Below are 13,374 nucleotides of genomic sequence, written 5' to 3'. Positions count from 1 at the left end.
GAGCTCTTGAATATTTACATTTCCTTACAAAACAACGTTGGGTAATAGTTGATCGTTTTGTTTGCACCCATGTTTGTCTGTCTTCAAAATAACCTGAAAATTATTAATTATCTGCAAAGTAATAAAGTATACAACAAGGTAGTATCTTGACTGCCAGAAAGTAACAAAAATAACGGCTTGTCAAGTGATGCTTTCATCTTTCAAGAGATGGATAGTTAAGAAATATTTTCTGAAGTATTTAGTTCACTGTCCATTACTTTATTACCCGAAGTTATTTCTTATGACAGTTCTTTCAAAATAGGTCTCTGAAAACTACTTTTTGGTCCACTTCCCTCAATATCTGTTGTCTCCTTGGTGCAGTCTTCCAATTGACATTATCATCTTAAAAGGTTCCAAGTATCTTTTATTTTGTCAGTTTTGTGTTGTAAACCTAATTTTTTTTCTAGCAATACTTGGGCATTCCATCTGAAGTCTTGCTGACCATATTATGTTCTTTCCTCTCTGCCATACTATATATGACTTGTAATACATGGACTTTTGCTTTATTACATGAGAGTGAGCATATTGGCTTTATTTTGTTTTATTTAAACTACACAGAACATGGAAATCCAGTCAATGAGAAGGACTTTACCATAACGAAATTAAATGCATACAGTGCAGTAAGCCTCAGAGTTTTCTCTATGTAAAGGGGTATGGTGACTTGTGTAACAAGATTTGTACAAATGAAAGCTGTAAAACAAAAACACTTACATAAATTTTGAAGCGTTTTCCCCGAGTGAAGAGCCAAGTTAATTTGTCACAAGTATAGCAATGCAACTCTTAATACTAAATAAAAATTATTTAAAAGAAATAGGACTTAAATTCCTGTTCATGAAAAGCAAATATAAAACAAATTAGGAGAAGAAAAGACAATCTTCGTGAACATGTTTGTTTATTAAGCTTTTTATTTACATTGAGATAACATGACTGTGACACTGAACAACTGAACAACACGACTTTTTTTTGTTTTAATAGAAGGGGGGCAACCGAAGAGGAGCTCTCCCTCTCTCTCTCTCAAGTGTGGTGGTAGTGTCGAGGGAACGACGTATCAATTAACCTCGCACGGTGGGAGGTTACAAGCATCTTATGCTTACTGATCGATATAGACCAAATATTTATGGCTACACGGCATCTTGCTTTGAGGTACAAGTTAATTCAATCATTAATAATAATAAAAAATTAACTAAATATCTTACAAGTTTTCCAACTAAATGAGCAAAACCTAACAGCCAAAAATCATGACATCCTGGAAAAGGGGCTTAAGTTTGTCCCTACACCTCCATATATAATTGCTCGCCTACCAGTGACTCCTGATAGCCAGCAAATGGACAGAGATATAAAGATACAAAGAACAGCCAAAGGCAATGTAGGTTTGTTCGTTTGCCACCAGAGACGAACACAGCTGAAAAGTTCCAATGCCAAGCATCGATGCCATACTACCATGCGCACAACTCTCAGAAAGGCGCAGTCCATTGAGATGATATACACTTTTTCAATGAACAAAACCTTAATAAATAAACAAACTATACAGTACAATGCTTGGCATTGATTTTTCTATAAGAAAAATTCTACACTTAACATATGTATCATACACCTATTCATTTATGAAACCAATTTATTATACCACTCCATGACATAATATAATCATAAAAAAGAAGGCTGAGCATAATCAGACATTATTGGTATAATATGTACACTTACGTTCAAGTGGCAAGAGAACAAAGCCAGCTAAAAACAGACTTGAACAGGAATGTGGTGGCACAGCTCAGGCAAGGGAAGTCACAAGCTACAGTGCTACAGTACCGTTAGCTCGTCCCAGAAGGACGCAGGCAGGCAGGCACTACGAGATTTTAAAACCACTGTCATATTATAATGTATTATAATCTGTCTATTCCAAAAGTGAACACCTTTCAACTACCTCGGTTCAGGTCAGGCAAGAGGTGTATCTAGGGGTCAACGTCCTACCTTTTTTTTTTTAATGTATAGGATACAAGGGTACCTTCACTCTCTGCTATGTTGTATGGCCATACAAACAGTAGCAACATCAATATTACAATGTAAATTACAGCTGTGTAACTAAACTCTTGATGCTCGTCCTTCAGAAATGACTTGGAGAATCATAGTCTCTTTTAAAACTGCATTACCTAATGTCAATTGTATGAATATACTTGTACAATTCAGTAAGCCTATTCCGTAAATTATTAGTCAACTTCTACTCCAGCATATTTTGGAATAAATTTTTTTGGATTTTATTTATATCAATAGCAACTAGTCATCTGAAAGATTAGGTCAAGAATTCAGATACATAGTCACTCATATCATTATTACCCATCCAAAGTAACAGGTATTGTTCCATTGCCATTTTTTGTTCATACACTTTTTTTTTTTTCTTTTTATGCCTTTTTGGAACTGATAAATGTGAAATGTCCAATTACTGCAGCACTAACTCTATACGAACATCATTGTCTGTGCAAAGACGACAGAAAAAGGTGTGCACTAGATTCTCTGCTTATCAAGACACTGTAAATTCTTTCTGTTTTGAGATTCAAAAAATATATATCTACATAAAAGTGGAGGAAATAACAAATATCACAAAAATATATCAGCAACCCATATAACAGTGGAGATGATCTATACATACTTAGGAATAATAAATTTCTTAGGTTTCTCCACAAATGAGCAAATAGTAACATGACTAAATGAAAGAATCACAAACTAGACACTATTCCTTTCATGAGTACACAACTTTCATACTTTCCTAAATGGCCCCTGCCCCCCCTTGAGATGCATTTATATAGTATTTTAGCGAGAAAACTTCTAAAGCATGACGGTGACGTGTGGTTTAGCATACCTTCAGAACCTCGCTATTCTGTGCTTTTCCATGCATATCACTTGATAAAATTCTCAAGATCAAAACTTTTGAATGATTAAATGGCATTATTAGATTTCATATTTCATCTATAATATATATATATGTATGTATCTATAATATATATATATGTATGTATATACAAATGGATACTGTAGGCTGCACTAGAAGATAACGGTTTATAATTTACTTATGGCACTTGACCAGCATTTTCTAAGAGTTAATAATAATAAGCCTGTCTTTTCAGGATGGAAGGTATTGCAAAAGTGAGTTTTGACAAGTATTCTACTTAAAATTACACTTCTCAAACTCAAGTACTGACAAATAGTCAGAAAGCAAAAAAAGCTGTGTGAGAGAACAAGAAGTTACTCGTCAATCTTAACGTAGAAGTATCTCACGTAATATATTCACCTTCACTTTTTCTTAATATTTTCTTAACCCTAAGCAATGGACTCTCCCTTTATTTAATATATCTCAAAATCTCGATAACTTGGTGCACAAAAGATGGCTGTGTCTGAGCTGGCCGGAAAAGTCATCTGAAAACGAATAAAGGCTGACCAAATTGGTGAAGAACAATTAGGACAAAATCAAGACAGAAATAAGGTTCGGCTTTTATCGTCAATTCAGAATCCCATTCCTGCCAACACTTTCTAAAAATCTAAAAACCCCGTCACAGTTAGGAAATCTAGGAAAAAAGTTGTAGTGTTTCCCATTAGTACTGGTTTTTTTATACATGCAAGATGGGTTAGTCATCTTTTTAACCTGTGGAAGCATAGTAAAAAGCATGGGAAATAGGCGCACATTTACTAATACTATATATATACTGTATATACAGCATACTTGCATCAGTTTCATCAGCATATTTTTTTTACACTTCATCAGCAGCAGTGCCAGTCGCAGCTGGACTTGAAAGAGTCACTCATTCCAAAAATAAAACTTCGGGAAAAAAAAAAATTTTCAAAAACATTTACAATAATAGATTTTTCCATTTTAAAAAAACTATATATGTCACCTCTTTTTACATAGATATTTATACTCCAACCCTTAGTTGTGAAAAATATATGTATATTTATATACACAAGACTTGCCTTCTGTGCCACCACTGTCAACTGTTCCATACTGATAAGGTAATACTGTTTATCTACGTTATGGTAGTCAAGTAAGGCTTTTACTCGATCCTGGAGCTTCCACAAACTACAAAAATTATATAACTTTACAAAACGCACAACTTTTACATATGCAGCCTTGCTATAACCAGTCACTGAACCCACTGTTTGCTTACAGTATTATCAAGTAATTGTAGTGTAAATGGTATAATTGTAGTGTCAATGGTATATACAAACTGCATGGTTCTGAAAAACCTCAGTTTATACATAAGGTCTTCTAGTGCATTTTACTAGTGGTAACAGCAATTGAGAGGAAATAAGAAAAAGAAAAAAAAAAAATGAATACATTCTGCCCTCTAGCTTCTTTCTACAGAAGTGTCCAAATTGTTCACACATTCACTTCATTACCTATATACTTTTTTTTAACAAGGAAAGATGCAATTATTACTGTACAATAATGGTTATTATTATTATATAAGAATGTTCTGATTTCAGTTAGCTCTACTATAATGCTCATATTCTCCCTCAATTAAAAACGAAACCCCACAAAGCTGAACTACAACACAAAAATTTTATACGAATTCGTGGCCCCAAGACCCTTCCTCATTTTTATGTACCTTATTACCTTAAGTACCTGAACTTTTCAATAAGTGAGAACTGTCATTCTACTTGAACCTTAAGCATTAACAACTTTTATGTCTACTATTAATATCAATCTGGCAAATGAAATAGTTTTATGTCTACTAGTAATATTGACCTGACAAATGAAATGTAAGCGTGAACACGTGTGCACCAAATGCCTATGTGAATGTTTCCTAATAATATGATTTCCCAAGTAAAAATGTTAAACACAATTTCTTGTGCTTTAATACTTCAACACAGGAAGCAGCAAACAGGGCCTTTACAAAAGATGCCAAAGGAAACTAGGTGATGTTCATCTCATCAAAAGACAACTCTAATCGGAAATAACATACAGTCTAAATTAAATAGTGACTAATACCTAATTTGTACAATATTATGCACAGTGGGACTGAAATGTACAAAAAAAAAAGATCATTGCTTGAACATATCAAGCAAATACAGGTGTATGAAAGAACCTCCTACCATTTCTAACTTCTCCCAGGAGCCAAAAATCCACTACAGTTTACATTGCTGGCTTCTTGTTTTGAATCACATAAAACTTCCAAAGGTCAGAGAACTACATTATTTTATGTTCACAAACATTATACTTCCCCACTGAAAAAACATAATTATGACAGGTAATGAAGAACCAATGCTTGTAACTGGCTTCACTTCTGTAATCCATCAATTACCAACCTCCTGACTTTTACACAGCGACACACACACACCATCTAATCATGAAGCCAAGTGTGAGGATGCGGCAGAGTGATGCTCATGTTCTAACGTACAAATATTTGGGAACAAAAACCAATAAAAAAAAATCTCAAAAGCAAAATATGAACACGAAAAGAGGAAAATTATGAACCATTCACTCTTAATTACAGTAATTCCACTCATGCACAAATGCTTTGCCTTTTAACGTGTATACAACAGTATTTCTTTGGCCTAACAACTGATTACACACTTTCTCTCCTTGCACCTCACCACATACGAGGAGGGATAACAATGGCTGGTGAAAGTCCATGCTGCTGTTATAAGTGTATATATACTTCTTCATATATATATATATAATATATTATATATGTAATATGGAAACCGCTTGGCTGTTGGGTCCAGCGCTATCCCATGGCAAAAACAGCGACTGGATCAAGGGCCCGAGGGGTCCCGAGTCAACGATGCCACCCAAAGAAAGAGAAGGTGACAGAAACAGCGAGAGAAGAGAAGAGAAGGATAATGTTTCACTGGTATACGATACATTTCTATGGCTTTTTACACTAGCTTAACAATATTCTATATCTCCATACACAAATTTATTTCACAGACATATACAGGGATATGGGAGAGAGATTCCAGTTACTGCTGGACACTCCAAACTTTATACATCACAATCTTAGACTACGATACAACTTCCTCGAACCTTTAAGGCATTGTACAATTTATTACATACATCTACAATCAACATTGTTTAATTATTTGAATCCTTTGTAACATAATGATAAAATGTGAACTACATATCATTGGTGATTTACTATAACATGCAGACTTATCAAATAAATTTTCCTCAATTAACAATAGAAATTTCTCTCATAAGCTATAGTAAGACCCTTACTGAAAACAAATTTGGGGTTAAATATATTTTTGTTCTTTTTTTTTCATCATTAAACCATCTATAACAACCCTACAATGACCAGGTAGTAAATGATGCCCCCCAACTTCCTTCGACATTGTGTGTGAAGTCTTTGCTTTTGCGAGTTCAGCATTCAGGATTATTTTTTAACTCCCCCCACACCTGATTCTCCTCAGGTTAATAATTCCTTGCACCAATCTTTTAAGCAATGACTAGGACGGGTGTTGCTTCTTGTTTTGAGATATTCTCCTCCTTGGACATGGACTTTACCAAAATAATGGGGAACCCAGCATACCTTTCGTCAATAACTAAATCAGTCAAGACATACAGCAATATAAAAATATGTGAGGGTAAGTAAATGCAGTATTGAGTTACACAGGTACAATCATACTGGACTGAGTAAACAATATATAGAGAGAAAAACACCGACAGGCCCTGTGCCATCCAAGATGAGGGGTCAGCTTTTTTCAAAAGCCTCCAGTGTGGGCATAAAAATTCATGTCCTGTCCACAAGTAAACAGATGCGTATATGTACTTTTACAATGATTGAAGGTGGTATCCAAAAATGAAAGGAAACTTCATAAATGAAAAGTTGTGATATGTGGCTTAATAAAAAAAAAAAAAAAAGCCACATCACTGCATCACTCCGATCGACTTGCAAACAGCAAGTTGAATCCTAACAAAAAACCAATTGATTTGAATCAATCTCTTCGAACTGGAGCTGCAAACCAACATACATAGTACAATCTTAGAAAAAAAAAAAATTAACTACTAAGCATATTTGATTGACTGCATGTACTCCCTACTGCAAATCAACAATAAAATACCTACCAAAAAGCATTTACTAACTTAAAAACCCACTCCCCCCAAAAAAGTGATAATGAAATAAAATACACACCAGAATCAATGTTAGTTTTTTATCACTTTACAACAAGATACTCAAAGAAAAGCTCCCATAATATCTTGATAACCTCCTTTTAAGAAGAAACGATGAAAATAGTTTGACATAACAATCTATCACTTTACTAATCAAAACCTTAACACAATACACACCAAATGCTTATATTGACCAGTTAGGTCTCATAAAATTATATAGTGGCTCAAAAACCACGAGGTAGTGTAACCTATGCCAAAGGACAATGGGGGGGGGGGGGGGGGGGGGGGGAGAGGAAATGTGAAGTAGATGTAAACGAACTGTATTGCTTAGTGGAAGACACAGACAATTATATTTTGAAATGCTCAAAATTCATACAGTCACAATCTAGTTGCTGAGGAGCAAGCTTGAAAAAGTGCTGGAAAAACTATAGAATTTGCAAAAAGAAAAGACAAAACAAAAGCTATGAAATGTGACAATCAGAGAGCGTGCCTACATAGTTAACATATTGAAATACCCAGTAATACAGAGAATACAAAAACCTTAACAAATTTACAAATACAGGTATATGTATAACACTTGCCATTCCAAGGACTGCCTTCAGTGTGAAAAGCTCACATCCACTAAACCTAAAAGAGGGTTGAACAAAATCTTAACAATTTACATGGTAATAACTTGATATAAAAGAAATGTTCACCTTAATAAATGATGTAATTCAGAATCCCAATTTCCCTGCACTCAAAAAATTGAAAATTAAGCTTATGGTGTTAGTATCATTATGAAATGTGCTACCTCAAAACCCTAAACATTCTAGACCACTTTGAAAACTGGAACTAAGGAAACCAACACATACAGAAACTTCACAAAACTTAGACCAAACATTTCCACAGTCCTGACGATTATCACCATCCTACCAGATCAAAGTGTCTTGTCACAAGCTGATGACTTTTGTCCTGTTTAATGCTAACAGAATTGTTTTGTGGTTGATAACAGGGAATATGACTATGTATGAGTCAACAAAAATCGAATACAATATATCAAGCATCTGAAAGAGAACCAAGTGGCAAAACTGCTAAGCTTAAGAAATCCTTCCTTATATCAAAAATAACAATAGCCAACAGTTTCAGCATCCATAATGCTTCCTGCCTCCCTTGCCTCATTTTACTTGTGAGCAATCACTGCTCTTGGAATTCATATTATGACCAAAACACTTGGCAGCCTTGAGGATTCAAGGGGACAACTGTTAAGTACAAGTCGTATACATTGCAGTGATTTTTTTCTATACATGTTACTTCTCTGCAACATAAACTAACTCGCAACTTTCCAGCCAGGGAACAAGAATGACAATGATGATCGATTTTGTAGTCGAAACTCAAATACAGACATACCTGAGCTAATTCTTTTTTTTTTTTCTGCCACCAATATCTAGACACCAAATATGGAAGAACTACATTTGAAGCTTCTAGAGGCTGTAATTCATCAAAAATAAAATCTGGAGAAAATTATACTGCATCTAGTATATGAGTCAAAGTTCTGAGACCAGTGTGAAATTGAAATTCTGTAATACTAGCAGAGCAGACAAAAATGCTTATAAAAACACACTATTTCAAGAGACGTATATACAAGCTGTCCTTTACTTGTGTACACAACAAACAGAATGGTTGGAAACATGAATTCAATGACACCTTAAACTAATTAAATAAGGATATCTGGTTAAAAGAAGGAAGCAAAGTGCACTGCTTGGTTGCAGCTCCATAATGCTGAACTTTGATCAATTTGCACATAGTGAAAGAATGAAACTCTGTTTGGATGATGAAGTGACCTCAACATACTTTGATCTCCAAAAGACCTACAAAAGAGGCATCTATTTCTAAATGAAAGACAAACAACATCAGTCAAAAGAGCCTTGATAACATTGTGGGCAACTCATACTTTGTAGCAAGGACCTGATTCAAAACAAATCCAATACTTAAGTGCAAATCTTCCACTAACTGCAATAAATGTTGTTCTCATCCAAGCCACACCACTCATTATAAAAACACAAAATGTGTGTGTGTGTGTACCACAAACCCAATTCAAATGAGTTTAATGTAAATCACAAACTAAAACGCCTAGAACCCATCTAAACAAAACAACATCCACTGCAATTGGGTATCAAATATCAAACTGCTTACAAAAATATATATATTCTCAATTCTGCTCAAGAAGAGTAAAGTCCTTTGGAAGTGAGTAGGAATGGTCAGTTTCCGGCAGTCATGGCAAATGCAATGATAGGCATGCAGTCAACGCTTCTCCACGCAAAATTAAGATACAAAATTGAAAATCAAACATACTATGAAAAAAGGACTTCCATGGTAATCACCTACTGTACAGTGGAAAAACTAATACTATTGCAATGCAAATAACACCAAGACATGAAGATCATTTTACTATTAGATCTCGTCAGAAGGACCTCCTCCACTTTTGACTTTCAAAAGCTTCCATCATGAACCACTTTCATTCTCACAAAGCTTAAACCATATTCCAGGGAACAGGTGATTCTCAAACTACACACACTTGCAAAGAATAACTGATTTCATGGCAATGATTGCTGGTTCAAAAATATTGTAAAACGAAATTTGAAATTCCATGGGCTGTCTTACTTCACCATGCACAAATCATAACACCTAATTAAAAACTGACTGGCTATATCACAAATCAACCTTCATTGGTAATCAAGTTAGAATAACAATTGACACTACTGCAACAGGCTGGAAGGAAAAATAAAATATGTTTCCAAAGAGCATACCAGCTCAAAGGGTGGTGAAGAGTGCATCGTCAAGATGTATACCATAATTGTGATCTGATAGGCTTTCAAAGTCCATACTGACCTAATAAATGCACACTTGAATACCTTTCTAGCATTCTCTTCATTTCCTGAAGCCACACTACTCATCATGGTAAATTTTCCATTTCTACACACTTAAGTTGACAGAAAAAAATGAATCAATAAATAAAACTCTGCGTGCCTCCACCATGACTGAAACAGCACACATTATGACACTTATAAAGAGCAATGTAACAACAGCAAAAGCTAACCAAAAGAACTACTAATAACGTAAAAGAAAAAAAAAGTAAACTATAGCCACTCAAAACTTTACTTAATATTACAGTATGCAATATCAACAACTTCCTGCAGCATTGTATGTCTTAGTAATAATTTTTTGTTTGTCCTCCCTTTCTGAAAAAAGGAATATTATTTCTTTACAACAGATACGTAAAAGGGCTATGTTACGAAAATAACTGGATACGTCACCAAAAATAATCTACTGTGTTCAACTGATCCTCACACAAGGCTGCCACAGAATTTATGGTTCTAAATTGAAGAACACTGCAAAAACAGCAAAAGGCTACTTCTAAACTTTTAACATTCATAACAATTCCACTTCTATGGATTTTATTTTTTACCAACATGTTATGTACAGACGCCTCGCTCAAAGGCCTGTTGAAGGTGAGCGTGATGACTGGGTCTTGCCGGATGTGTGAGCAGTGGAGCGAGAGAGTGCCAGCGCAAACTCCAGCTCTGCCCGTTCCTGCTCCTCCTGCTGCTTGCGAGCATCTTCCAACCTCAGACTCTCTTGGGCAGCCCAGGCCAACTGCTCATCCTCACTCACACCTTGAGAACTGTGAATAATGTCTTTTTTATGAGGTCCACTGGTAAAACTACTGCCGAAGGGACTGCCACTATTGGTTAAGTTATTTGCTTTGTTCATACCCCAGCCACCCAAGTTTTCATTCAGGAGATCTTCGTTACTTTTACTTTTCATGAATGGGTCGGCAACAGTTAATTTTGACGATGAGAATGGATCAAAATCAAAATCGACACCTCCAGGTTCACCAAGGGAGGTTTTAGATCGCACTGGAATAGCTGCTTTCACTTGTGATGCAAATGGGTCGCCTATCACAGACTTGGATCTACTGTTGCCTTTATTTTTGTTATCAGTCAAAGACATCCCAAGGTCATCTTTGTTTGAAAACCCTTCGAATGCATTTGCATTTAAATCATCACTACTACCGAAAGCAAATGGGTCATTCTTTTTGGCAGAGGAATTCTCATTGTTATTCACATTGTCTGCAGCACTGGCACTGGAATCATTATTGTTATCGGGTGAGGTGAAAGGGTCTGGCTCGTCGTCCCAAGAGAACTTGTCGTCATCCTTGAAGCCCTGATCCTTAAAGGGATCGTAATCCCCACCAAACGGATCAGTAGCCCCTGAGGCACAACTAAAGGGATCGTCCTCGGTAAAAGCGGAGGAATCCCCGAACCCATCGGAGGCAAAGGTGTCTTGGGGCCAGGGAGAGTTATCGGCACTTCTCGTATTCTTCGCCGTTGAGAAAGGAGAGCCAAAAGGATCCTCGTTGGGTTGCGATGTTGTAAAGTTGGTGTCCTCATCTCCCCATGGCGATGCAGAGTTGCCGGGGGCTACCTTTAGACACTATGTGGGAAGAGGGGGTGAGTTGGGGATCAATGCTGCAAGAGTGAGAAAAAAAAGAGAGAGGGAAAGGAACCCATGTTACTCTCTGCAAACGCCGCAGGGCTGAGAATGAAGCTGCAAGAAAACTTTGAAAATGACATTCCAAATCATAGGTCAAATGTGACAAGATGCATTAAAAATAAAATGACATAAATCAAAAGGGTGTGATAGGGCTCTGGTTCACTTGTACTTGAAATGGAATGAACTTTAGACAAAAGAATTTCATGCAGTGTTCAAAGTCTACTAAAACTTAAAACTAACTAACCAACCTACTCTGCCAGAAAAAACCACTAACATAAAAAAACACTATCATCCTAGGGTATACAGTTTACTAATAATTTCAACAAACTTCATGAAGGATCAGACAAGCCAAATTGAGCCAATTCTTAACCACAGTATTTCTTACTGCTCAAATCTCAGTTTAATCCCCATCAGTAATATTTTTACAATCTAAAAACTATAATCTTTAGTAAATAGCACCTGCTGTTCATTAATAAATATAATAAATTAAAACACTGAACCCAGTCAGATTTTAGCGCTCATCATTCTCAAAGTTCTTGAGTTTGTTATATGCATTAGACCTATGGATATCTGATGTACAGCCAAATGTCCTAGCTCAAATACAGAACATTATTACTGTATTAAAATAAATAGTTTAATTAATCACCAAGCTGAAATTCTCAACTCCCAAGCACTCCCGACTCCTTTCAACCAGTCACTCTCCTGCCTACAAATTTTAACATACAGTAATACGTACCTCAAACTTATGTCAGGTTAGGTTCCAGAACCTGTCGCACAGGGTGAAGTTTTGCGCAAGTTTGGTGCGGTCACTAAAAATGCTAATAAATGCATATTTCTAGTTTTTAAACACTAAATATGACCCCTAACATGCTCCTATAATTTGATTTTCAATACCACAAAGAATGATTGGTTCAGTTTACTGCACTTCACTCACCCTTACAAATCTACCAGCTAGGAATACCCATCTCATCACAGACCCTTTTGAGAAAGTATTCAAGTACATTTTTTCTACATAAATTTAACCCTATACTTCTGCAACTAATTATTTTCATGCTTATGGTAGGTAAACCACACCACTTAATTAAGCAGCATGCAATACAATTTTATCATGGGGCTAAGTTTGTAGATTTAAAAATACTGAACACTGCACTCTCTAATGCACAAACATTCAACCTGCTTAATAAAATTCTGAGTAGTTTCTTTAGAAGAAATGTTTTTGTTCCATAACAAAATGCATTGTTAAAGATTAAAAAAGAAGCAGACCAGAGTCCCATCAGTGTACTTTACCAAAAAGGAATTCAAATCAACATAATGTGATGGACAGGATGACCCGCCATCAAGTGACCACCTGCATACACCAACATGCTACTCAAACTGAAAAATAAAAACAAATGGGTAGTAACGTTCTCTCAAAACAAATTTAAAAAAAAATAAGGCTGTAATCCGAGGAGACACACTGCACAGTTCCGTACAGCACCAAAATAATTTCTTCCTTAATTTTTGGAATGAAATTGACTCAATTGACTATTATTTCATCTTGAGTTGTTAAAACTTAAAAGACTTGGCAAGAGCATCATCCTCTTTATTTTTTTTCTCCCCACATGCTAAATGAAGGACGACCACTTTCATTGTCATCTGGATAGTGGCAAGAAGAAAAAATGGGTTTATTTTAAAAGAAAATAGTAATAATAAAAACATATCCA

General features: G+C 35.6%; 1 protein-coding gene and 1 long non-coding RNA gene across 2 annotated transcripts in view; one reads left to right on the top strand and one right to left on the bottom strand.

Annotated features, from left to right (window-relative positions):
- Positions 1-13,374, top strand: part of LOC135201694 (uncharacterized) — a 170,338-nt gene that overhangs the window by 129,917 nt on the left and 27,047 nt on the right. The window lies entirely within an intron of this gene.
- Positions 915-13,374, bottom strand: part of LOC135201693 (epidermal growth factor receptor substrate 15-like 1) — an 81,737-nt gene continuing 69,277 nt past the window's right edge. The window contains 1 exon segment of the mRNA XM_064230842.1: positions 915-11,611. Within this exon segment, the coding sequence (XP_064086912.1) occupies positions 10,610-11,611 (1,002 nt within the window). The 3' untranslated portion in view covers positions 915-10,609.

This window comes from Macrobrachium nipponense, chromosome 28, assembly GCF_015104395.2.
Source record: "Macrobrachium nipponense isolate FS-2020 chromosome 28, ASM1510439v2, whole genome shotgun sequence".
In the NCBI taxonomy this organism is placed as follows: domain Eukaryota; kingdom Metazoa; phylum Arthropoda; class Malacostraca; order Decapoda; family Palaemonidae; genus Macrobrachium; species Macrobrachium nipponense.
Note: the sequence above shows the minus strand (reverse complement) of the source record. Positions and strands in the feature narration are given on the sequence as shown.